General features: G+C 34.3%; 3 protein-coding genes across 3 annotated transcripts; 1 reads left to right on the forward strand and 2 right to left on the reverse strand.

Annotated features, from left to right (window-relative positions):
- Window positions 1-178: 178 nt before the first annotated feature.
- On the reverse strand, window positions 179-27595 carry LOC112045998 (uncharacterized). Its single transcript, XM_052882178.1, has 13 exons — window positions 27435-27595; window positions 18058-18162; window positions 14028-14154; window positions 13003-13143; window positions 11388-12920; window positions 11123-11314; window positions 10555-10699; window positions 6809-6899; window positions 6175-6445; window positions 5631-5969; window positions 4718-5314; window positions 3291-3482; window positions 179-1742 (listed from the first exon to the last, which is right to left on the reverse strand). Exons 2-13 carry the CDS (start codon window positions 18157-18159, stop codon window positions 1600-1602), a joined length of 3873 nt encoding a protein of 1290 aa, XP_052738138.1. The 5' UTR covers window positions 18160-18162; window positions 27435-27595; the 3' UTR covers window positions 179-1599.
- On the forward strand, window positions 18847-21086 carry LOC128198143 (uncharacterized). Its single transcript, XM_052881970.1, has 3 exons — window positions 18847-19117; window positions 20182-20253; window positions 20382-21086. The coding sequence occupies exons 1-3, from the start codon at window positions 18943-18945 to the stop codon at window positions 20972-20974; spliced, it is 840 nt and encodes a 279-aa protein (XP_052737930.1). The 5' UTR covers window positions 18847-18942; the 3' UTR covers window positions 20975-21086.
- LOC128198144 (uncharacterized) lies at window positions 19114-21604 on the reverse strand. The gene is made up of 2 exons (XM_052881971.1): window positions 21115-21604; window positions 19114-20054 (listed from the first exon to the last, which is right to left on the reverse strand). Exons 1-2 carry the CDS (start codon window positions 21420-21422, stop codon window positions 19997-19999), a joined length of 366 nt encoding a protein of 121 aa, XP_052737931.1. The 5' UTR covers window positions 21423-21604; the 3' UTR covers window positions 19114-19996.

Genomic DNA, 27595 nt, shown 5'->3' on the forward strand with positions numbered 1-27595 from the left:
ATTTAGCTGTTACCTATTAGAAAATTACAGTGGTCAAAAGTGATGCTGGTCCGATCCTCATCTTAGTACCTATGCGTTTATTTAGATATGTTTCAGTAGAGATATATTATAAGACTATTACTTTAAAATATGTGTATTATTATGACTACCAAAGTAGCTTGTGTTTTATTTTGCTATCCAATATTAGGTATAGGTAACTGTATGTTAATAAATAAGGTTATTGCTATTTGGTATCCAAAATGTAATTAACCACAAAACATATTAGGTGTACTTATTTACATTTATTACAAATAAATAACAAGAATGTAAATAAAAATGTATTGTAAATAGTTAATTAAATTTAGGACTTAAGAATTGTATACGTAATTGATATTTACATTATGAACACAATTGTATATAATAATAATGTTAATAATTACGACGAATAATATACTTTTATTATGTAATTGTTTTAGTGTTAAAATTTGTTCATCCTAACTAAAACTATTAGAGGGTCTTTCGTTTGTGACTAAAATATACAATTAGATTATCAATACTCTATAGAGAAATTCCAAAAATATTTATGTTCACGTCTATTTGCCATTAACTAATCAGAAAAGTCTGGCGTTAGAAATACCGATAAATGTTGTAGAAATACCGTTAGAATGTTGAAAATTTGATTGCTTGAACTCCAAAGCTCGAATTTTAAAGATTTTAAAATTCGAGCTTTGGAGTATAAATAAACATGAAATATGCGATTTTAAAAAGGAAAAAGAAAAAATAATTACATATATACCAACCGAACATTAGTAATCAATAACCGATAATCTTTACGTGCTAATATAGAGAGATAGCGAGGATACGGCTACATACTGCTATCGCAAACGATTTATGGACATGTATACTGGTGGTGTGACTACCAGTTATACTAATTAATCTATTTTGAGAAGATAGATATGATTATACTCGTATCAACCGATATTTTACTAAATAGGTCTGTTACGTGCCTACAAAATCACCACAAAATGTGATCCGAATTTAGCTACTGTACATGTACAATTTTGTGTTTACTTACCTTATCTCTATCTAAATATAGTCACTTCCTGATTTTTGGATTTCGAAATCACATGCCACCGTCTGTATCTCAAAGTTACACGTCTGAATCACTCTTAATCATCTAACATTTTTTTTTCTTATTGTTTATATAACGCAGGCTCCTTAATGGGACCTCAGTGGCATCACCATGGTAAATATTTGTGAAAAACCCAATTCTTGACACCAATTTTGGTGCTTCGGAAATTTTGGGAAAACAGGAAATGTTCCAAGCAATTTACAGCAATCTACTATGTTGTTCCTTATTATTTGCTGTAAAAATATTCCAGACATAATTTTATCGGTATTACTAACTCCAGACTTTTCAGGTTAATTAATGACGAGTAAAAAAATATTTTTCGAATTTTTCTATTTTCTTAAGCACCATTTACATTTTTACATGATAATTAATTTATGTGTACCAAAATCTTAATAAAAGAAATTACTTCCTCTGGTTGAGTATTTAATGACGTCATTTACCAAAGACCCTCTAAAATAAAAATTTAACTTTACAAATTAATAAATAATTCATTCAGACGTTGGTACGTTTTTCTTCTTCTGTATCCTGAAATAGAGAAATTCCGCGCTCCACGAAATAACAGTCAGCATAGTAACCACATTGAGAATGGTAATAGGTATTTGGTAGGAACCGGAGAAGTCTCGTACTCGACCTGAAAACCAAAAATTATTTAATGAAGCAGGAGAGTGAGAGTAGACAGAGACTAGCATTCCAAGGAATCTCAGTGTAGGTGCTGGGTCGATAGTGTGGTAGAAAGAAACTCGGACTAGACTTTAGTTGGTACGCAATCGAGAGTGAGTAACGTCCTTACCGAGAGTCTAATTTCTTTGCATTGGGTGATGTCTATTGTAGAGAGAAAAATTTCGAGCGGACCCCGCGAATTAATAGTTGATAAGCTGCTAGTGAAGATTTGCTTTCAGCTTTTTAGGCTAATCTCCGAAATAACTAAAACGATCATTTTGATAGAAAGATTGGGGATAGCTTGAAGCACAATTATTATACGAGTAATACCTATAGTTCTATAGGTAGGTAGTAAATTATAACACGGTTGCATATTAACGATTTGGAAATTAGAGTGCAGTAGGCATATGAGCCAATCGAATTGTGATCCAATCTTACTTCTAAATTGCGTATTTTGAGGCCTCACTGAGGTATACCTAATGTAGACGAATATAATGTTCGTTAACTTGCTTTTCATCAAGTAACATTTAATATTTTAAAATTGTGTAAATTGTGTAAAGCGTACAGAATCTAAATATTTATTTGATAACGATTTAATTTATGATTGTCAAAGATTAAAGAATTTGCTTCTTGCTTGCTTTACTTCGTATAACCTTGGCGTGATAATGATAAAATGGGTATATTAGAGTAATAATTTGTTGGAAAATTAATTACATCATTAATAATTCGTATGTATCAGGATGTCGTTGCAACGGAAGTGTCTTACCCCGCTATCCTTATGCGAAGAGAACTGGCGCAAGCCTATAGTAATTAGTAACTCAAATCGTTTGGAAATACGGAGAAGCAAGGAGTTGCATGGACGATTCTACAAGGCCCTTACTGGGCCGAATGTAAATCAAATAACATCTGTATCTTGGTTGCAATTCCGTGACCTCTTTAGGGAAACCGAGGGTTTTGACCGTGCAATTGGGGACGAAGTTATAAGGACGTGAAACTACCGGTAACATATTATGAAAGATGGTACTATATAGACATCTATCGAGCGTGTCGTTGTCCTGAAGAGTCCCTCAGGCATATTGTGTCCTGGTGTTCTCACCTTGCTAACGGCGATTGCATAGACATAATCAAGTAGCCAAGATGATCCACCAAGAGCTTGCTCTTCAATATGGCCTTATCGATTCTGAGATGCCTTACTAAAGGTACGACCCAGCATTAGTTCTTGAAAATAGCAGTGCATTGCTCTACTGGGACCGAACGATTATCACTGACAGGTATATTGTAGCCAATAAATCTACTATTATATAGTGCTAGTCGATCGGTCAGTCCGCCGTGCAATAAATGTTGATATTACTGTTCCATATGATGATGATCTTGTTAAAGCCGAAAAGGAAAAAGTATCAAAATACCTTGCTTACGAGATTACCGCCATGTGGAACGTTGAATCAACTATTATTGTTACAGTAGTTGTTTCAGTCAATGGTAATAAATAGCAAAAAGCTTCGATCAACATCTTACTTACCTAAAAGAGATCCAATGGTGATAATAATGATTCCATTGAGAAACATCTGAATACCAGATGCAAAGGGCAACCGTTCTAAGGGCACGTAACTTGGTATGATGATGTTCATGTATACTGTCCTCACGCCCTTAGTGACACCCATTGCTAGAGCCACAAACAGCATTTCAGTGAATGTTGTTGTAAATAACATTACTGCAAAAAGAGAAAATACTTGGGCTTAAACCATGAGTAAAAAAGGTAGATATACAACTTTTAAATCAGAAACAGGCCTATAAATTTGCATGCATAGCGATTATTTTCAAGTAAATTACTTAAATATTCAGGGAGTGTGCTGTTGTTCTTCAAAATTTGAATAAGTATTAAATAAAATAAATCAGGAAAAACTGTTCAAACAGATTATTCAAAAAATTATTCATTTCAAAGGAGTTGAGTGTGTGTAATTTGAAGACCGCAGTCTTGAACTAGAAAATGTCTGCAGATTATGATTCTGGATGTTAACCACCAGGTAACATCCAGAATCATAATCTGCAGACTTAGTTGGACCAATTTTTATATACCCAACCCTCGTCAAAAAATAGGTATACGTTATGTGTATTGAGTATTTCTTTTCGCAATAGTAAAATCGGAAATTTCGCAAAAATTGTCAAAAGGCCTTATTCGTAGTACGACTTCAAATCGTGGCAAGTTTCAATTGCATTCATCCAGTATAATGTATGTTTTAAACAATTCTTTTTTTTACAATTTAGTATTTTTTTACGGATTTGTTATTAGTATAGAGTTCGTTATCATCAGAAACAATTGGATATTCTTAACAAAACATACAATAAAAATTTGCAAAGCATACACATAAAAAGACTGACAACGTCCTGGCAACGTCCAGAATCATTTCTGCATGCTTTTCTGTGTTAAAATTCTGAAAGGAATGTGGTCATATCTTTTTACATACACTCAACTCCTCAGAGCGCCTAGTCTATCATTCCTTTTAACAATCTGCCCAACAATCATACTCAAATACTTAATTTTGCAATAATTATTATTATAACACAATCAGCTATTTACATTGTGACGTTTTCTGCGAAATACTCGTACCTAATTAGAATAAATGGGTACAGTTTTACTTTATACTAGATACCTAAGTATATATTCGTAATGTATGCACTGCGCACACTTGAATAAAGACAAAGATTACGACATACAAATGTAATTAACCTCAAACTATTTCAAGTTTAAATAGGTTGTATAAATAACATTTTACATGTGAATCTACTATTTTCTAATATCTTTGAGAAGTTTTAGCATACTAACTACACGAGATATTAGCACCATTAGAAGCATTATGCATGTATGATCAGAATCTAATCTATCTAAATCAACAACAACTTCAGATTTTAAGAAAATAAATATTATAGCACTTAAACAGATCTTACTTGTTCTTATAAAGATGATTATGATCAAGCTCACCAGATACATGACTCGAGGTGGTTTATGACACCATTCACCTATGAAAGGTGATACAAATCGGAAAACTGTATCGGAAAATCCAATCACAGCCATGATCTTTGCAATATCAGCCGTCTCAAATTGCAACATATCTTTCAGTATTATCGGCAGTAGAAGGGAGAAGTTTGTCTCAACACAGGATGCTAATGATAACCCGATTAAAATATTTACGAATATCGGGTCTCTTAACAACGTCAAGTCAAAAAATTCCACAAATTTCTGAAACAAGCTTTTTGATTTTCCATCAAAATCAGGTTTATCTTCTACTTTTTCTTTTCTATTAGGTATATCTCTTTCATTAAATATATTTATGGAACTACCCAAATTTATTTCTTGAGATTCCCACCACTTATATTTCGATTCAGCTAAAGGAGGATCAGGTGAGTTCTTCCGAATATCAGGGTGCGAAATTGCATTCCTTGCTTGCAGTCCATTAGCTATTGCAAGAGATCTCATAGAAACACTTTTGGGTGATGGTATGCCATTTTCAATCGATTCTTCCAATTTAGGATTTGATTGAGTATCTAAAATAAAAAATAATAATTAACTAATTCTAGCCAACTAATTTGATCCTACACTTCATTTGAACATTATATTACTTAAGTAATTACATTCCGAAATTCATGAATGTTTTCATTTTAAATACATACTATACAAAGTTTTTTGCCTTCTACGTCTTTCATTTCAATAGCTACATTGTATCTGTGTAAAACACAGATTCTGTAAAGGCTTCGTTAATTATCAATTGAGCAATTCAAAGAATAAATACGCATTTTTTAGGCAAGTGAAAGGTCACATTAAAGAAAGAACTTGCTTAAATTGATCAATATTTTGGCATACCTGTGAGCTTAGCCAACGTTGTAACACTACCATTTACAAGCTCAATATCAGCTTTATTTAGCGGAACTGCTTCTTCAGAAATTACTGGATCTTTTAAGTACCATTTAGCAGGTCTGAGTAAACAAGCTGCCATAAGAGAGTGAAGGCAGATGGCAGCTAATATTAAGACGGCGTATCTCCAGCCATAGTTATAAATAAGTACACTCATTACTAGAGGCATGTAGATGGCTCCAAGCCCTGTGATTGACATGCCAACACCTATTGCACGTCCTCTTTTCTCTCTAAAGAAAGAGTTTATAGCTAATGAAAATGCTGCCATTACTGCCGCTACACCCATAGCTGGAAACAATTAAATTGTATTAAAATTTAACAGTGTACTTAATGTAAATAAAAATTGAACAAGGATCTAAAACTTAAAATTTCAATTTTATCTGATGTGATATTAATCTGATAAGCGACTGGGTTATAGGTATAATATAATACGTTATCATGACACGGCTATGACTTAATATCTTAATTGAAGTAGGCATTTGTAAATACTTACAATTAATAATACTGTAGGAGATTATAAATAGCCAGAAATTGGTCGAGAATGCGGTCAAAATGAGGCCGGTTGTAATTAATAAAGCGCCGGTAACCGCCACTTTTCTGTACCCAAATCGACGTAGAACGGGACCGCCAAAAAACGATAGAAGCATCCCAAGCCCATGGTTTAAAATAATCACAAGGGTCCCCTGGGTTGCGCTTAGACCCGTATCATCGAAAGCCTCTTGGAATACTAATCCGAATGCAGAAATTAGAGGAAGTACCACTACCTAGAATAAAACAGTGAAAATTTAATTAATGTCAAAGACGTAAAATTTAATTTGCTCTCAATATGTTCTATGAAATCAAAGAATTTTAATAATAATGAGCGGATAAAAATCAAAAATATGCATCTTTAAAATCTTTAAAAATCTTTAAAAAGAATAATGGTTATGTATGTGCTGATATTTCAACACTTATTAATATAAGATAGGGTCGTGTATATAATTTTAATTATTCAAAAACATTATGTTAATTGTTCTTTTTAACATTAATTTTATCACCATGTTTTATTACTCTGATGTTAAAGTTAGTTTTATAATATGTACAGCTTTAACAGCTGTTTAAGATTCATCAATAGGTAGTCTACTTACATTATTCAAGGCGTAGGCGAAAGTGACGACCCATCCATACCCACCATCAGGTGGCACTTTATTCATTGCAGACATCGTGACGAGCGAAAATTTCGCATTTCACGAAATACACTAATGTCAAGGATTCAAACACTTTCACTATTCACTCTGCCTCCATATTATATTCTGCTCGTTTATTTTTATTGCCTTACTTAATTACTTATCGCTTACTGTATACTTCTGCATATACACACTATATCTACTTATTGGATAATTGACACAGAAAGATGAGGAACGTATAATTGTGGTAAACATGTATCCGCTCAGCCCGCATGTAGTGATATTAGCTAACGAATGGGACAAGCATGCAGTGATATTTCTTATCATTACAATTTTAATGTCAGTATTATCAAGTAATGTACCTAGTTGGCCTAAGATATTTAACTAGCGACTTACTTCAATGACCCTTACCATCATTAATGTTCATTTTGATTAATTATTATTTTTATTATTCAAATCTTTTCTAATATTTTTATTATATCATCGATTTCAAATGCTAATTATGTTAGCGATGTGATTTCATTTGTTAAACTTAATTTATTTCATCAAACGTTTACTTGTCGAAGAAATAGCATTTGAAAAAATATATGCGCGAAGGATTTAATAAAGTTACATAATTTTATTGCACAGGACCAGCAACAGACAGTTCAAGTGAGCTAATTATAAAGCTCAAAAGTTTGTTTGTTTGGTTGAAATTGCTAATCTCAGAAACTACAGATTTGATTGGAAACTTCATTATGTGTTATCATTAACTGAGGAAATTTATAGGCTATACATAACATGAGGCTATACTCGTATAGGACTGCCGCCGTAGGTCTAGTGCTTTCTTTATCTACAGTTATACTTTCTTCCTAAAAAGAAGTAGGAAAGTGACCTACACCTAACAATACCTATCGAACACCTATCAAATTATTGCAGAATGTTATCGGAGATATACCGGTCACGCACCTGTTAAACACTATCATTAATTGATAACACAATTTGGATTATATGTAATTTAACATTATTAATTAAAAATTCACGATTGGTTACATCAAATTGGCTGCTATTCAGCTATACAAAAAACTCAACATTTAGATTTTAAATAACATGTAGGTATATGGATACTATTAGCAATTAAGCTATTCTTTGGTAGAATATGTTCAAATTCACATTATAATTAATTGTGAGGTTATTTTTCTACCATACCGTTTTTCATATTGTTATTTGTCTGCTCTACTTACATCATCATCTCGTATCTTACCAAAACATTAACTCCGTAAGTACAGTATACTTAGGTAATATCGATTTCCAAATAAAGTGATATTTTTCTTAAATTATATATATTTAAAACTATTCTAATACCCATTTTTTACGGCAACTCTGCTATATCTGTTGTGAATCTAACAGAAATTACGAGTATGCAGGTAAAGGATTCCTTAGCCTCCAGCGATGATCAAGATTCAAGATGATTTGTGACATTTCCTTTTTTACTACTCGTATACGGAATGGTTTAGGAAGCTACCAATGATAATGAAGGCAAACGAAAACGAATAGGAACGAATAAGTTTTCTGGAGTTATGTTATGAGCAAATACTCCAGTGTTGGGTTTTGCGTGTTCTACGAAATAAGTTGATTTATTTATTTTATTGTAAGTTGTTAAGAAAAAGGAGTACTTCAAAAAATTACATAAAAAGTAGTAAATATCTCAAAGATTTAAACGTACTTATTACCTCTACCTACCTACCTAAGTTTAACGTTTACGTTTTACGTGATTCAGATAATCTTATACTTTTTCAAATGTCTAATATTGTAGGTGAACCTATTCATTATGTGTGATGGCATAGAAAATAACAGTTTTAATTTGGCAGTAGATGTTACATTTTGATCAATAAAATCTAATACAAACAAAACTAATGACCTAACTCATCTATTACTCTTTGATAAATCAATCAATCACAAGGAAATACAATTCATTTGTGATTAACTAATCAGTAAAGCCTTTTAGAAAACATAAATTTTGACACCACCTAGCTATTAATATTTTATAGGCGTATTTCTCAACTTTTAATATACCATAGCTAATATATTCGTTTAGATTTCATAAAAAATGCTTGCTCGTGCTGTTTGCTCTACAAGAATGTTAAACAATGATTTCTTAAAATGAACTGCAATTTATCAGATAATATGATAAATTCTTTCTGATTTTAATGTAGGTTTTTATAAACAAAATGAAAAATTACTTAATTGTTAATTGAACTTTTGTTATTCTTACAATCACATGTTTTTTTTATAATCGATAGGTAACACATTTATTTATCAGTATTTAATTCGGTCACTTTAAATTCATCGTTAACGTCACAAGGGATTTACTGCAATAAAACTGTATCACACAACACTTAAACAATTTATTAATCGTTTATAACATTATGTACATGAGAGATAAGCTAATACAATAAAATTTACATTACACTGTCACGACACGACAATTCAATGGACAATACTGACTGTGTTGACCTCAGTAACTCGGTTGCCGTTTGATCGCACTTAATTGGTTAATAGGGGCCCTTTATTCGGGTATTATTCACTTAAAATTTAACATGTTTTAATAATTTTACATGATATTTGTTATTTATATACTTTGCGTCGTTTCAAGATCACACTCATAGAGTAATGTACGTTTATTCTTTCTGTTAAGTACATAATTTGAATCTGTACTAATATTAAAAATGCTAAAGTGGTTGGTTGACACGCTAATCTCAGGAACTACTAGGTCGAATAGAAACAATCATTTTGTATTGAATAGTCCATTTATGTTTTTGAACGTGATGACTATACGCTATAATAACATCACGCTACGACCGATAGAAGCGGAACATTGATGTAAAATGTGGTTTCTAGCTTCCGTTGCTTCATAGTGCATAAACAGTTAAAGTTATTGCAAAAATCATGTATGACACAATTTTTCCCTTAAAAGTTCTAGAACAAACTCGCGAACGAAGTCGTGGACATCCGCTAGTAAAATGATACGTGTAACATTCTCGAACATTCATTTGAACTGTTGATACCAACAACAATGTTCATCATCAGCCAATAGCTATGTCCGAAAACTAGACATTGGCCTTTTCTCTCGTAAGGCGAAGGGAAAATAGCAGACTCACTGCGTTTTAGTGTAGCTTAGTTGGTATTTTACCCTAAACTTAAACCTAAACAACTAGATTTGCTAGAAATTATAATAAGGTTATTACTAAAAACATAAATAATACAAGAAATAATTCATCAACAAACAACAAAGGAGAAAAACACTAATGAAACATTTATAACGATAAGAGAGCATGTGTATAAATGCTGCTCTATTTGACGTATTTTGCACCAATTCGGTTAATATCTTATTCAGTTTAGTACAGGATTATCCTAAAAATACTTATAAGCTAATATTTCACATTTACAAAATAATCAACGTGCAAGAAAATTTAATTAATTTATGCTACTTGGGTATTGAACATACGCTTGATGAATGTTATAAAATAGAATCGATGAATAACGTTGCAATATTCAAAGAGAAAATATTCAGTGAGTAGGTGCAGTCGTCAAACCTTATCGTAATAACATAAAATTATTTATCTAAACTAATAAACGAATCTCAATTCATAAGGCTCATCTGTTCAACTTCTCTCGTTCGATAAATTGACTCTACTATAGTACCTACTTATATTTTTAATTATCACGCTTTGATCGGGTCACTTTCTATTTTGTCTTTAAGTTTTCTTGAAGTGATGTATTTTTCTAGACCCCAAGATATCGCTGTGAGCCACGTGAAAATATTTAGACAGTGCAATGTTACCGCAGGAGATGCACTATCTTTTATCCAACCTGAAACAAAAGAATAAAATGACACTATATTAAGCAAAAACTACACGTACATCTGTAGATAGAATTTTTAAAGTAAAGACCCATGTATTTGATATGATGCATGCATTATGCATTTGTATGATTATTTTCCCATTGATTTCACACCACTAAGAACTAAAGTAGACCTTTGGATTTTCATGTGAATTCTTAAATTTGAAGCAGGCTTAGATTTTAAATTTGTATCATTGAGAGTGAACACAAAGGAAAAACTAAGAGTAATTTCTGTTGAAAACCGCGGAACAATTCCCAAGTCCACTCCAATAGTAATTGTATAAAAACTGTAATAGCTATCACAAGGATAAAAGAATTTAATTTAGCAATAAACATATTCTCTTGAGTGTGTATCTTAATAATCTATAATCTAGAAATGAGTATAATTCTTACCTACTACGGGCCCTAGGGCGAGGTAAAGAATTCCAGCAGTTAATAACTGTATACCAGAAGCTCCAGGCAGTTTATGGAGAGGCACATGAGTAGGAATTACCAGCGCCATAAAAACTGTTCGTAGACCTTTTCCAAAACCTATAATTACTGCTACCATCAGTACAACACTATAATCCTGCCAATAGGCTAACACTGAAAAAAAAAAAGTTATTGTATAATGTCATCAAATTAAAATATTACGATGTTTTGTTGAACTATTACTGACCTACTCTTCCTGTTGCCATAGATAACACTCCAAATAGGAAGAAGGAATTATTATCCCAACCAATCTTGCCAGCAACGAATGGTACGCAAAATCTAACGCAAATATCTACTCCAGCTAAAAGAGACATAAAAAATGCTACTTGTGACTTCGACAATCCATAATCGCCAAGGATAAAAGGCGTCAATATTGAAAAATTTAATTCATTAAAGTTGGCTAAAGTTATTCCCAACATTAGATTAATAAATGTGAAATCTTTCAGAAGATCCAAGTCGAAAAACATTGCAACTTTTTCACAAAAAGTTAATTCTCTTTCTTCGTTTTCGTTTTCACATTTATCTTCCTGCGTCTCATCGAATACGTTATCATCTAATGGACTGTTCATTAGAAGTTTTAGTTTGTCATCTTTATCTTCCCTTTCTTTTAAATATTCTTCTAATTTTAAAGAAGCTTGTTTAAGAACTTCGCTCTCATAATTAAAGTTGTTAGATTTACGTCTCTGTCTTGTTGTTCTATAGGACTGATTACTGTGATTGTCTTTCAAATATTTTCGTTCATCTATATCATCTTTAAAAGAAATGTTGCTGTGATTGTCTTTATTGTATTTTTCACTATATTGGCCATCCATTTTAAAGGATTTGATACTTTTTGTTCCTGCTAAATGTTTTTCTGCTCTATCGGCAATGTATTTTGCTTTAAGGGGGTCAATTGTTTCTACTGCAGCTTTTTCTTCGGCTTTTAAATCTTGAGGTGCTTTCAGAGTTGGGCAATCTTCTATTTCTGATTCGGGGATTTGGCTATCAAGTGTAATTGATGTTTTACGTTTTGATTTACTTGTTTGTTTTGTATCACGTTCCTGACCAAGAGCACCTAAGTTAGCTGAAGAATTTTTTTTAGATTCATTTAAGTATAAGGTTGATGATTTCCGTGATCGATTCTCTAGTAAATTTGACATTGAAGGCTTTTTAGAGTTCAGGCGAGACGTTTTTGTAGAACCATCTCTAGAAGATAGCCTACTTCGTGATTGTCTCGACTGGCTAAAGTATCCATCATTAGCTCTCACCATCATAGGTATACCTGGATCTGTTATTTCGTAGCCTGGAGTGACAGGATCATCCTCGTTATAGAGGTATTGACTTGAAAACAAACTAAGATTTTTGAATTTCGACACTTGACTAAAGTATCCGCTATCTTCGTTTTTCTTATCATTTAGATTAGGATTAGGACTAGATGCTGTTTTATCTGGGGTTAATAATTTCTCTTCATCTTGTTCCTTTGAACTTGGAGATTTCGTATGCCACTCTACTGGTTGCAATAAAAGTGCACATGCAATCGCATGTAGTGAAAAGCCACTTATAATGAGTATAGCCCCTGTTTCGCCGAAAAAAGCAAATAGCGCAGTTATTATTTGCGGCCATATTATTGGTCCAAGACCTGTTGTTGTCCATGACAAACCAGTGGCTAGCCTTCTCCTATTTTTCCAATAAGTGTTGAGAGCTAGAGCATTGGCCGAGCTACTTATACCATATCCAGCACCTGTAAGTTAAAAAATAATTAAAAAATATACCTATTTATTTAAAAAACAGTCTTGAAGGTTATAAAAATTAAACAGACTAACCGTATATGGAAAAGGCTATTAGATATGTGGAAAAATTATACGATAACGTTGTACATAACAAAGAAATAAATACAACGATTGTTCCTGCCAATGAAACTTGACGATAGCTAAAAGTCTTGAATACTGGTCCGTTTGCCAACCCTGAAAAGTAATAAAGATATGGTAAGTATAAATTACTCACATAATACTTTAGATAATAATCATAGATAATCAAATGATCTCTATGCGCTTGTACTAATAATTTTTAAATATATAATGTATGTAATAATAATGAATAGGAATATACTCGTAAAGTATTAAGGATAGTGAGTGAGTATCTATACTATTTATTACAGAAATTTTCAATAGCTTGTATTGTAGGTACATTTATCTATTGAATATGACATTTATTTTCAACGAGCGGACCTGGTCAAGCTTCGCTTTGACTTAAGTACGTTTCTGCCCTACCCCTTTCCCTACCTTATCCAAATCTCTTGAGAAAGTCCCGACCCTATAAATCTCTTATGAAAGAGAAAGCGATATTTTCAATTTTGCCGCTACTGGTCGATCTCTCATCATGAGATATGTCGTTGACACATGCTTATGAAGATATCCATGAAAGTACGAGTTCTGTCTAAATATTTAAAACTCAAAGGTGACTGACTGACATAGTGATCTATCAACGCACAGCCAAAACCACCAGACGGATCGGGCTGAAATTTGGCATGCAGGTAGATGTTACGACGTAGGCATCCACTAATAAAGGATTTTGATCAATTCTACCCCCAAGAGGATATAATAGGGGATGAAAGTTTGTATGAAACTTTGTCATTACTGAAGCGATTTTGCTGAAATTTGGAATGAATATATATTTTACTCTGGATTAACACATAGGCTATACTTTCATCCCGTAAAAATCTGTGGTTCCCTCGGGATTTGTAAGAAACTGAATTCCACGCGGACGAAGTCGCGGGCGTCCGCTAGTAAGAAATAAAACAGGTTGGCCGGTATGGTATCAGAGAGTTACCATGCAAGGCGTCACGCACCGACGCAAGAGGTCAGCGCGGAGTTCATGTTGATGATGGTGGTGGTCTCCGAGCTGCTGATGCCGAGCCGGGAGAACTTGTCGCGGAAGAGTAGCCCGAACTGTTGCAGCATGGGGAGCGTCGATAACTGGAACATATAACATGAGGTAGTTCAATAAATAGCGATCTCATCTATACTTAATGCTGAAAAGTTCGTTTCTTGTTTGTTTGAACGTGCTAATCTCAGGAACTACTGGTCCAATTAAAAAAATCTTTCAGTGTTAGATAGCCCTCTTATCGAGGTAGGCTATAGTATATATATTATACCCGTATTCCTACGGTAACGGGAACCACGCGGGTGAAACCGCGCGGCGTCAGCTAGTCTATACTAATATTTTAAAGCTGAAAAGTTCGTTTGTTTTAACGCGCTAATCTCAGGAACTACTAGTCCGATTTGAAATTATTTTTAGTGTTAGATAGTTCATTTATCGAGGAAGGCTATAGGTTATATATTATTCCCGTATTCCTAAGGGAACGGGTACCACGCGGGTAAAACCGCCATTTAGTCCTTCTATATAATCACACTCAACGCAGAGCGTGGACGCATTGTCTCCGTATTTTGTGAAATTAACGCAATTAGAGCCAATGTTGATGCGTTTTAAATGCATGCAAATTTTCAAATGCAAATTAGTAATGTGCGTTATTTTGTAAATCTTTGTTTTCATCTTGATTAATGTAACAACTAACTCGCTCCACTCAAATCTGACAATAACAATAATTTTTAAAGTAGTTATTAGGTATGCTTCACTGTGAAATCAGAAGATATTAACACGATAATGTAAAAAGAAAATTAATAATTAATTTAAAATATTCGGCCGACTTTCTCGAAGAATAGCGAAATACAGGTTTTTCATTCATTGTTCGTAAACGCCGGACTCTATTGAATAGCAATAGTTTAATTGAATAAAATAAAAAATAAACCTAGATACAAATATATTGCAACCGAAGGACGTCTGGAAAAATATACACCAACCTACTGATAAGAATAAAATATGGATTGCCAGACGGTTCTCAGCCTTGATCTCTAATTAAAATTAATCGCTTATCACAATAGCAACAACATTTTGTTAAATATTCTAGTAATAGTATGATAATGCTATTTGAAAATAATTGAGCTGATAAGGTATTCAATAGCCTAGTTGACACTTTTCTTTAAATGATCATAAATTGTTCAATAACGTTTTACAAGTTTAAAAAAATATATCGATTTTTTGACACGTGAATACTTACATAAAAGAATTAATTTTTAAATATTTTTTGATAATACAAGCCAAAACGCTGTCGGCCATGATGGTCTATATTTTAACTATTGGATAGAAGCAGACGTTACTTTGCGGAAGTTCATCATGAATAATTAAACATTTATTTATTTTGCTATCATTATAAAGTCACGCAAAACTTTGAAATTGCATGTTGTAGAGTCAACATCTCCTGAGGATGCTCCGGTTTCGGGGTGAAACGTACGTAGAGAGTATTTTGTTGGACATGGGTGACGTTGTCGCATGGGTTCGTCGGCTTTTTGCGGATGATAGCAAAATAAATATTTTTTTAATATTATTTATATTTTAACTGTTTTATGACTTCACGTTAACACAAAATCTTAACCAAACGGAATGTTTGACAAAATTATTAGTTAATAATTAGTTTGACGTTTGTTCCTTTAGTGACATCAAATAACATCGTGACTTCACAAAATGGACGACAGCGTTTTTGACGTTTGGAAAATTTGAATAAAAACATAATTTTTAAACTAAGTTTTTTAAGAAATCCTTGACTTTTAATTTATATCGATATATTTCGGACCCTTACTCCATGTTCTAAATTTTATATGAGTCAACTACCCTATTCAATCGAATTTAAGCTTTAAATGGTATAACTTGAGATTTTAAATTAAAAACACATCATAAACATGGTGCATTTTCCTTTTTTAGTAAGTACAGAAACATGACAAAAATAAAGAGATCTTCATATCTATTCGAATAAGCAATACATGCTTAAGGTAAAAATCATGAAAATATCACAGGAAAATCTTGAACAAAAATTCTCGGTATAAGTCATTCGTCATCGTCTGTCTACAATAACAAAAATAATATTATTATCAGTTGTTTTAGCCAAGATTAACATTGTAAAAAATTTGATAATATCAAACCGATCCGAATTCAGGAATCTCCTTAAAATATTTTGAAAAACAACATTTCAAAATATTTTACTTATAGAAAGAAAGAAATCCATACAATGTTTCAAATAACAAACATGTAATTGGGCAGCAAATTCGATTATTATTAGACTAGCTAATTCTGCGCGGTTTCACCCGCGTGGTTCCTGTTCCCGTAGGAATATGGGGATAATATATAGCCTATAGCCTTCCTCGATAAGTGGGCTATGTAACACTGAAAGAATTTTTCAAACCGGACCAGTAGTTCCTGAGATTAGCGTTCAATCAAACAAACAAACTCTTCAGCTTTATAATATTAGTATAGATATATATTTTATTGGATTGGTATCACATTTTATTAGTACTTTTTATTGGTAAATAGTAAAATGTATTGGTATCAATACAGTTTAAGCGACCCAATTTCAACTACATACGAGTAGATAGCTAGATATGTGCAAGGTTATGATTTCGTAAAATGGGTAGGTACAAAATTATTAATTTTAGTAAAACCATAAAAAATTGGAACCATTGGAAAAAGCTTCGCTGAAGTAAGCAATTAAATGCAAAGAGAAGGTTGGTAGTTTTTGATGTGAAACATCTATAGCCGCACGTAAAACCGATTTCTGGCCGATATTATGGTATATCTAATATATATACAGTCTGTAAGCATTAGTGTGTACGGTGTGGCGACGCGTCGCCACACCGTACAATCGACTGTGCGATTCTCTCCCACTGTTCTTTTCTGCATATTACTTTTACAAAATAATGTCGATGTTTCACATTTGCCAGGCGGCCCGTGACGGCTCACATTTTTTTTATATTAAAAATCCTACCCGAGAATAACGAACAAAGAATTAAATTAGTAGGTATACCTACGAACCTTAGTGTTTACTAAGGTTAGAAGTAAATATTATGTTGAAATAGCTTATTATTTATTTTGTTTTTTATTTATTTATTTTATTAAAAAAAAAATAATATTTGCCATTTCTTTTAAATATGACAAATATTCCCAAACCCCTCCAACTAGTCGGGAAAGACTGTATTATGTGTGGGTATGACAATAGGTTCGTACGAAACGAAATAGGTAGGACAAACGAGCTATGTTAGGAGTATCTCTGCGTGATCGAATCAGAAATGAGGAGATCCGCAGAAGAACCAAAGTTACCGACATAGCTCAACGAGTTGCGAAGCTGAAGTGGCAATGGGCGGGGCACATAGTTCGAAGAGCCGATGGGGTTGGGGTCCCAAAGTGCTGGAATGGCGACCCCGCACTAGTAAGCGCAGTGTTGGCCGACCCCCCACCAGGTGGACTGACGACATCAAGCGAGTCGCAGGGATTCGCTGGATGCAGGCGGCTCAGTATCGTGATGTTTGGAAGTCCCTACAAAAGGCCTATGTCCTGCAGTGGACGTCCATCGGCTGATATGATGATGATGATGATGACGACAATAGACCTACCGGGCAGGTATCGAACCACCACCACCCCTCGGTGATGAATTACCGTTGAGCTATTGAGGCTCTAAACTATTATGCTATTATTATACTTATTAGCGAAAATAGCCACCGATAGAAGCCGGTGGTAAACGTGGACTCCTTCGACGTTGAGATCATTCCACGGTCTTCAGAAGTAAAACTAAAAAGTAAAAAATAACATCTTACCTATGTGCTACCTTCTGATCAGTTTGAAGGCGGTGCCAAGCCAGTGATGTTTAAATTAAACTCGTTTAAACTACAAAATCTCTGTAGTTCTTTCAGAAACATCTTTAATTGAAACACGACACTGGATTGCCACCGCCTTCAAACTGATCAGAAAGTAGCAGAAGTAAAAAATCTCACGTTTGAAAATCCAGCTGCGATGACAATCATCCAACCCCAACCTCCATCCGGTGGGATGAAGTCTTCATCTTTCTTCACCTTTGTGTTTACAGCTTTGCCCATGACCTTGAAAAAATTACAAACTTGAATTAAAAGACGAAGTAAATTCCATTATCCTAAGGCCTCTTTTCCATTACACGGTTTCTCGCCGTGAAAATCTACGGTTAATTCGCCGCGTGTAGGCACGGTCGTCAGTGTGGTATGGATCACTATATGAGCTTGTCGACATGCACGGTGGCGCCAAGGCACGGCGCCGCGGCCGCGTGCGCCGTGACTGCCCCTCGGCGCGCCGCGTCTACGCACGGCGTGATTTTCACCAGTCAGGGTTCCCAACTTAGGGGTTTTCCCCCCAGATTTAGGGGGCAAATAAGTGAAATGGGATTTTTTTAGGGGTCTGAAATTTTTAGGGGTATTTTCAGGGATTTTTTGTTTCTTTAATATTTTTAAATTGATGATAATTTTAATATTTTTTTCTTGACCTAGTGACTTATAACGATATATAATACGTTATTCTACAACCACTCTGAGGCAACTGGCGTCAATTTTCATCGACTAATAAATATTGTTAAATTTATTCACTGTCAACATGTATGTTTTAAAAAATCTTTTGTCTGTTAAATATAGACTTTTGAAACATATTACAGTATATTATATTTTTAGGGGGACAACTCAATAATTAAGGCGATTTTAGGGGTTTTTTTACAAACTTTAGGGATAAATATTTTGAAGAGTTGGTAACACTGTCACCAGTGTTGTATGGCAGTCTATCGGGGTGTGTCGACGGTGCCGGACGTACGCACGGATTCGTGACCGCTTATATACGCTGTTTCGCGATTTTATTATAAAATGAACATAAATCAAGAATTATTAATTACGTTGATTCAAGAAAGGCCTGTAATATGGGATAAGACCATCGACGATTATAAAAATAAGCGGCTTAAATATGATTCCTGGAAAGAAATATTTATTCATTTCCAGCCCACATTTGAAGATTTAAGTGGTGATGAGAAAAACAAGTTTGGTAAGTTACAGATATTTAATTATTAACTTTTTACTTATGCATAGTTGTTTTGATAGGAGAGGCGACCTTCGTTAGATACAAAATATTGTGCAAATCTGTTGCGAACTTCATTAGCCGCCAAACTTCCGCGAACTGCATTCGTGATAGGTAACTGGATTAGTTCCGATTCTGAATCAAGGGTGGACTCATTTTCACTCGCATTGTGAAACTGAAAGTTTTCCTGCTTATGTATAAAATTTTGCAAAACACAACATGTTTTCACAATATCAACTGCCAAATCGATGGACACATTCATTGGCCGGTGAAAAATTCGCCATTTATTGGATAAAATGCCAAACGCACATTCAACAAATCTTCGCGCTCTGGTGAGTCTGTAGTTAAATGTACGTTTTAATTGATCAAGCTGATGACCACCAAATGGACGAAGCAAGTGATAATGCAAAGCAAAGGCTTCGTCCGCAATGAACACATATGGCAAATCGTAGTCAATTCCAGGCAAACGTGTTGCATCGGGTAGATTTAATCCGTTGTTTGTTAAATTTTTCCAAAATGGGGTCTCTTTAAACACACTGGAATCACACTCCTTTCCGTAGGCGCCAACGTCAACAAATATAAAGTTGTAATCGCTATCTACTACTGCCATCAAAACTATAGAAAAAAAATGTTTGTAATTTAAAAACATCGAGCCACTATCAATTGGCTTAATAAGTCTGATGTGTTTTCCATCGACCGCTCCTAAGCACAGCGGGAAGTTGGAAGATTCTTGAAATTTGCTTGCAATGTGTAGCCAGTCTTCTTTAGATGGCATTTTCATATATTCTTTATACAGTTCTAACCAAATGTAGTGGCATACTTCACGTACGATGCAACTTATGGTTTTTATTCCAATTCCCTGCTGTAGTATAGGTCAGTAAAGGTATCTCCTGTTGCTAGATACCTGAAATATAAAACAAAACGGTTCAGGTTCAAATACTAAAACCCCATTTTAGGTCGGGGTCGATTCAGTTTAGGTCGGGGGTTTTTATAAATTTTGAATTTAATAATTATTATTTATTTATTTTCAGGGCAAATGGTGATGAAGAAGTGGACCAATATGAAAGATAGCTGGATAAAATATGACAAAAAAATTAAAGAATGTAAGTCTGGTTCTTCAGCAAAAAAAATTAAGAAAATATATGTTCTATGATGAAATGATGTTCCTAAAAAAAAATGTTGAGCATCGCAAGACCGATTCTAACATGACTGAACATGTTCATGATTCTAGCCTCAGTAATGAAAATTTTGATAGTGCAGTCCCGAATCAATCAAGCTCGGGATACACTGAACGGAGTGAGACGCAAAGGGCTAAAAAAAAAAAAAAATGAACTAAGTGAAGTTGACATTAGGTTTATGAAGTTTATGGATTCAGCAGAACGAGATGAGAAAAAGAAAAGCCGTAGTATGAACTTTTTTATGGGAATCGCTGATACAGTTGACAAGTTCAGTGATGAAAATATGATAGACTTTCAGTTTCAAGTAATTTCAATAATTAAAAATATTCAACAAAGACAGTGTACTCAGTATATACCTACATCAAGAAACCAATGGGATCAAGGCCATCAAGGATATTTAAGTGGTACAGCATCCTCAAATGCGCAATCGTCAACATATGGATATTCTACAGCTGCTAGATCGGGCTATGGAATAAGTCGTCCACAGACGTCTTCTCATGATTTTGGACACGGTTCTGGTTTAGAGCCAATCCACTACCGACCCGAATCACAATTATCTGTACATAGTGTAAATGCGGAAAGTATCTCGGCAGATTCTCAAGTTTCTATTGAAGACGAATTCGATTTTAGTACCGCACTTGAGTAGCATTTTCAGCGTAGTGTATTTTTTGATTTACTTGTTCTTAAATTAATAATTATTAAAATTCAATTACATGTAATAATTTTGTTTGTGTGCAATAAACAATTTTAAACTAAAATATGTCATTTAATTTTGTACCTACTTACCTCAGAGTTACAGCCAATCTTTCTGCGGGCGATATACTCTCTCGCATAAAAGTATCTTGATGTTTTAGTTCCTGGGATAATTTTTGGAGCAAGTTGTCGAATGTAGTTTTCTGCATTCTAAAATAATTGTAAAACTTGTCTTCATCTTCTCTCAATTGATTCTTGACAAGTGTATGAAACGCGCCATATTCCTCCCTTTTTTCTAAAATCGGATGTATCCAAAACCTTACTTCCCTTTTTTTTTCTATTTTCTTTTTCCTATATATGTAATAAGCAACTATAATCTTTTTTTTCGTAAGAAAATTCATGACGCAGCACGTCCTACACAGCCCGAGTAAAAAGCGCTACTAGCCAGTACTTACCAATGTCTCGCGCGGTGATTTTGCCGTATCATGTACAAGCTAGCACGTTTTTTCAACCGTACGGCTTACACACCGTACGTTTGAACAACCGTGTAATGGAAAAGAGGCCTAATGGATGTCAAAGAAGACAAAACCGTCATTATATTTATTTAGTGTAATTTATAATTTTTGGGTATTAAGCTAAGTACGAAATCAAATACATAGGTATTCGTTTCGTACTTACTTCATACCTAATACTCTCAAGATGCCAATATACATATACGAACGACCTTCACCTAGCTGGTTAATAGATGAATCAAATTAAATATGTCAAATAATGCGAATGGGTTGACTAAAAATTTCAGTCCACGAATTATTTCTGTTTGAAAAAAAAAATACATAATATTATCTCCGGTAGTTACTACTTTTTTTGTAGTGTTTTATTTGTGTTTTAATAGGTTTTAAAAACTATTTCAGACCTGTTTAATCTATACTATACTTACTAATATTATAAATGCGAAAGTAAGTCTGTCTGTTACCTTTTCACGGCTAAACAGCTGAACCGATGAAGATGGATTTTGGTATTAATAGTAAATGAGACCGTAAAGCATAAAACATAGTGTACTTTTTGACCCTAAAATAAAAATAGAAGGAGGTGAAATAGGGGTTGAAAGTCCTTAATTCGTAAAGTTACAGTTCTAAAAATTTGATCATAAATCATAAATAAAATACGAAATATAATCTGATTCAAGAATTTTTAATATTCAACGTGAAATAGGGGTTGAAAACATTGATTTCCAGAGTCGGGCTAGCGGACGCCCGTAGTTAATAAATTAGTGAATAAATTACAAATTGTTAGTAAGTCGTCGTTATCAACCCACAATTGGCTCATTGCTGAGCTTTAGTCTCCTCTCAGAATGAGAGGTGTTAGGCCAATAGTCCATCACGCTGGCCCAATGTGGATTGGCAGACTTCACACACACAGAGAATTGAGAAACTTTTTTGGTTTCCTCAAGATGTTTTCCTTTACCGTTTGAGACACGTGATATTTGATGTCTTAAAATGGACACAACTGTAAACTTGGAGGTATATTATATATATACCCATACCCTCCGGAATCGGAGGCAGAGGTCATATCCACTGGGCTATATATTAATAAGTACCTAATGGAAATTTCCTAGTAGGTAAGTAGGTAAGTAACGACCATTTATAAAATCACATAGGTGCCATAGTATTCAGAACAATACGTTACAGTCGCCGCGCTTTATGAATAATTCTATGTTATCGCTGATTATGATTATCTGGTCTACGTACACGGTTCTACGTAATGTAATTCGAGTACAATAACTATTATATTGTATGGTTAAACTTACTAAACTGTAACACGGCTTTTTCATGTAAATCCAGCAGTTGCACGGAAAAATAATGCCTTCCAAACGCAATTTCACTCAGTAACGTTTAGCATTTTAGAATTCTATTTTCTCTAGAATTTTCAGAAACTCGTATTTTACTAATATGATTATGTGTAGTTAAAATAGAAAGAATAATTAATGAATTCACTATCAATGCCAGTTTTTCATAATTCTTAGTAGGACTTATTTACTAAACCTACTGAAGGAAGGGCACGCCTGAATCTACGTAGGAAATCGTTTAAATAATGTAATAATTGAGTATGAGCTTTGACTAGGTATGAGAATCAAAAAGAACTAAGAAAATAATACATAACAAAAACTACGCCTGATTTCATTAGCTTGGTAAGTAGGTACTAAGGTACTTAACTGTGTGTCATCAATTTCTTCGAATTGTTTGTATTTCTTAATCAAATTGGAAATGTAAGTAGATCCTTTTATGAGTTGTGAGTTGTGACTCACTTTATGAATAACCTACTTAGATAGGTATACTTTCCCTATAGCATGCACTAGGTTTTTAAACTAGAGTATGCACTAGACATGCACGGCTCCGCCCCCTCCCCCTCTTCCCTTCCCCCCTTCTCCTATGCAGGATATAATTGCCTATGCAGGATAGGCAGTTATCCAGCTCCAACAAATGAAAAGAATGAAAAGCTTAGTATTACTTAGCCCAACTATTTTTTGTATTTGGACCAACGAGGCAATAAGTAACAATATGGCTAGTGGGAGGCTTCGGCCGTGGCTAGTTACCATCCTACCGACAAAGACGTACCACCAAACGATTTAGCGTTCCAGTACGATGTCGTGTAGAAAAGAGAAACCGAAAGGGGTGTGGATTTTCATCGTTCTCCTAACAAGTTAGCCCGCTTCCATCTTAGATTGCATCATCACTTACCATCAGATACAATTGTAGTCAAGGGCTAACTTGTAAAGAATAAAATACGTAACTACTAACTAAATGCATTAACAGTAGATATGACTCACAGTCACAGTACTGAGAGATATCGAAAAACTAAAACAGACAAACACAAATGAAATATCGCGAGCGAACATACAAATCAATAATGATAAAATTTGACTTGACATTATTTATAATTTATCTGAATCCGTATATATATAAATAAATAAGCTAACATACCGATATAGAGTGCTGGACTATCGTGTTCTGTGGGAGGACTGTTAATTGCATACAAAAGTGCCCATTACCTATATTATCAGCGTATCGTATCAGTTAATGAGTGGGCCCTTAATCAGCAGTCGACGACGTGATGTCTCAATAACATAAAACTATTGAAGTACTCAATAAGTACTTACATTAAACAAGAGCTTGCAATAGCCACACATACCTCATTTCGATACCAGCAATTAATACTACGCTAATTCAAATAATTTATTTAGGGTATAATTTCACTTAAATACCGAGAAAAATATTTAAAAAAAAACGCTGTTACTTAGACGGTTGAGTGTCTGGACCCTTGAAACCTGCTGTATTCTAAAGCCACCACAGTTCAAACTCCAATATAATTTTAATGTAGTACATGGAATAAGGGTCCGAAATATATCGATATCAATTAATAAAAGTTAAGGGTTTCTTATAAACCTTAATTTAAATAGCACGTATTTTTTTAAATTTTCCAAACGTCAAAAACGCTGTCGTCCATTTTGTGACGTCACTAACACACTTGATGTTAGTACTAAACGCCGAACTAATAGTTAAATATTATTTTTTGTCAAACGCTACATTTGTATGGGGTTTGTTATAGTGACGTCATAAAACAGTTGAAAAAATATAGACTGTTATGGCCGAGAAGCGTTTTGGCTCGTATTGTCAAAAACATATTTAAAAACTAAAATTTGCATGTATTGTATGTATTTATTCTAGTAGAACGATAATAATAAAAAACTTTACAACTTAAAAAGACCATTCAAAAAACTGTCAACTAGCCTATTTGCTACCATACTTACTATGGTAGGAGCATGGGCTGACGAACTTCAACCTTCATAAAATGAAGAATGTCTGACTACTACAGGCTCTCAGTCTACACGGTCATATGATAATAATTATTTGTGAATCAAATGAGCACAACAGTCGCCACGTGCCGTATGGACTCGATAAATTGTACATATATTATGGTGGAAAACTAATCTAAACATACATACTCGTATTAAGTAATGTCGCTACCCTGTAGTGTCGATCGGGTAGATTACGATATTGTGAGAATATTGGAATAAAAATTACCATATAAAATAGTCCAGATTTTAGTCTATCTCGATGCAAAATTTAATTTAAATCCGTAAATAAGTTTGGCTATCTAATAGGCCTTAGAGAAGGAATAGTTTCATGGTCAAAATCCTCCCTCGTAATACTCATTATGTCCACACCGCTTGATAATAATATTTGTTCGGTCCATACAAAGTTCCGAGACTTGGTCGCTAACTATGGGCCTCATAAGAAGGCTCAGAGTCACACAGCGGGCGATGGAACGAGCTATGTTAGGAGTACCAAAGTCACCGACATAGCTCAACGAGTTGCGAAGCTGAAGTGGCAATGGGCGGGGCACATAGTTGGAAGAGCCGATGGACGTTGGGGTCCCAAAGTGCTGGAATGGCGACCCCGCACTAGTAAGCGCAGTGTTGGCCGACCCCCCACCAGGTGGACTGACGACATCAAGCGAGTCGCAGGGATTCGCTGGATGCAGGTGGCTCAGTATCGTGATGTTTGGAAGTCCCTACAAAAGGCCTATGTCCTGCAGTGGACGTCCATCGGCTGATATGATGATGATGATGATGAGTCTAATAATATTAGCTAACTGTGAGTCCGATGAAGCACCTGCTGTAAGCCTGGCATGTTAAAAAATATTCATTTTGTAGTTCACATACACCCACAGGGGAAGATTGCTTAAGGAATATTCCTTAATCTGGCGCTGGACCTCTATCACAAAAGTGCTATTTTACACTGTAGGTTGGCACTATACATAGGTACTGTTTTCCGTGTACCACTCGTAGTATACCGCTAGATATTACTATGTATTTATTCTCCGGTAAAGTATATGGTATATAACCATTTATCGCTACGAATAAATTACTATCAATGCAATGGAAACGAATGGACTTTGTATTTTTGCACCGAGATATAATAATTACTGTGTAAATAATACCAAATGCAAGCGTCAATTTGTCATTATCCTTTTTATATATACAATTTACTATAGATAGGTACTATATTACAACGAAGCAGTTTCAGTTTGAGGGCTTCAAACTACTGTATCCATTTAGAAAAACCGAGTATTATTTACTAGAGGACGACCAAGACTTCGTCCGACCTCCTTAAACCGTCCCTATAGCTAAATCGTCCCTGCTGAATCTAATCTTTGTACTTTAAGCAGTTTTCGAGATTTTGAGTGAACTTTCGAATTTATATTAGGATTAGGATAAATATATATTTTAAATTCGTTCGTTAAATGCCGTGAGCGGATCGAATCCAGGACCACCAAGTAATAAAGTAGCGTATTCACAACTGCGCCAGAGTGTTTATTTGAAGGTAGGTTGTAAAGGTAGGAAATCTACGTATATTTACTTATCTATATCATAAAACTTGTTTATTTGGTTAACGATAATCTAAAGAGATATCTTAAAGGGATTATAGTTATATGGATCATTTCCAATAAAATCGCCTCAGATATCAAATACACAAAGAGGGATGATAGGAGGGAGTAGTAGTGGCCTGCACAAGGTTTGTAACTATGGAAGGCAATAGGTGTACGTACAAATCGTACAAATTGGAAATTTTTCCATTACAGTTACGTAATGACATCTCATGAGCATTAGCTGTGATAGCCCAGTGGATATGACCTCAGCCTTTGATTCAGCGGGCTAAGGTTCGGATCCGGTCAAGGGCATGCGCCTCCAATTTATCATTTATGTAGAAAGCACGTGCCTCGAGCGGTGAAGGAAAACATCGTGAGGAAAACTGCAAGGGATCGAAGGGGTTTTTGTACTCTCATAGTCACCAGGCTATGCAATACCTCCACCTTCGACCAGCAACTAAGAATTTCGCCGTACAAAAAAAAATCTCACAATCTGGACCAGTAGGTACCTCATGGTCCAAAGTGATTCTCCAAAGTACAGCCTCAATAGCTCAGTAGTAAAGGGGCAGGACTCATCGCCGAGGGAAGGTGGTTTGATCCCCGCTGGTCTATTGCCGTACCCACTCCTGACACAATCTTTTCCAACTAGTTAGGAAACGGGAACGCGAATATATTTAAAAAGATAATTATGGCAAATATTCTTTTAATAAAAATAATGATCCAAAGAGGTAAGTGATGAGATACTCCAACGATCCAACGAGGCAGTATAAATAACTAACGAAAAAAAAATCATTTTTTTTTATTGATCATAAATCAAAAAAAAAATTAAAGTTCATAGACGACCACAAGTTAGTGTAAACAAACCAAAAAACAAATGTATAAAATCGCTCATTGTCGTTTTTGAGTTAACGAGACTAGTGAACAGCAATTACTTTTTTTTAATTATTTATCTTTAAAAGATAAGAATATTAAATATTACATACCGTAATGAATATATTATGAGACTGTAAATCTACATAATACGGATGTAGATCCAAAGAACAAACGAACTAAGCACTCACTAACGCGTGATCACTCTGTGGCTCGCAGTGCAATATAAATTCAAAGCAATAAATAGGCGCTTAGCGTTATAAAACATATGAGT

Source organism: Bicyclus anynana, chromosome 6, assembly GCF_947172395.1.
Source record: "Bicyclus anynana chromosome 6, ilBicAnyn1.1, whole genome shotgun sequence".
NCBI lineage: Eukaryota > Metazoa > Arthropoda > Insecta > Lepidoptera > Nymphalidae > Bicyclus > Bicyclus anynana.

Excerpts from the sequence above, each read along its gene's own strand:
- LOC112045998 (XM_052882178.1), bottom strand. The coding sequence starts at position 18,159 with ATGGGCAAAGCTGTAAACACAAAGGTGAAGAAAGATGAAGACTTCATC. Across the intron at positions 5,315-5,630 it reads AACGTTGGCTAAGCTCACAG|ATACTCAATCAAATCCTAAA; the intron begins GTATGCCAAAAT and ends TTTTTATTTTAG. Across the intron at positions 1,743-3,290 it reads CACCATTGGATCTCTTTTAG|GTCGAGTACGAGACTTCTCC; the intron begins GTAAGTAAGATG and ends TTTGGTTTTCAG.
- LOC128198143 (XM_052881970.1), top strand. The coding sequence starts at position 18,943 with ATGAACATAAATCAAGAATTATTAATTACGTTGATTCAAGAAAGGCCT. Across the intron at positions 19,118-20,181 it reads TGATGAGAAAAACAAGTTTG|GGCAAATGGTGATGAAGAAG; the intron begins GTAAGTTACAGA and ends ATTTATTTTCAG. Across the intron at positions 20,254-20,381 it reads TGACAAAAAAATTAAAGAAT|CCTCAGTAATGAAAATTTTG; the intron begins GTAAGTCTGGTT and ends TCATGATTCTAG.
- LOC128198144 (XM_052881971.1), bottom strand. The coding sequence starts at position 21,422 with ATGAATTTTCTTACGAAAAAAAAGATTATAGTTGCTTATTACATATAT. Across the intron at positions 20,055-21,114 it reads AGATTGGCTGTAACTCTGAG|GTATCTAGCAACAGGAGATA; the intron begins GTAAGTAGGTAC and ends TTTATATTTCAG.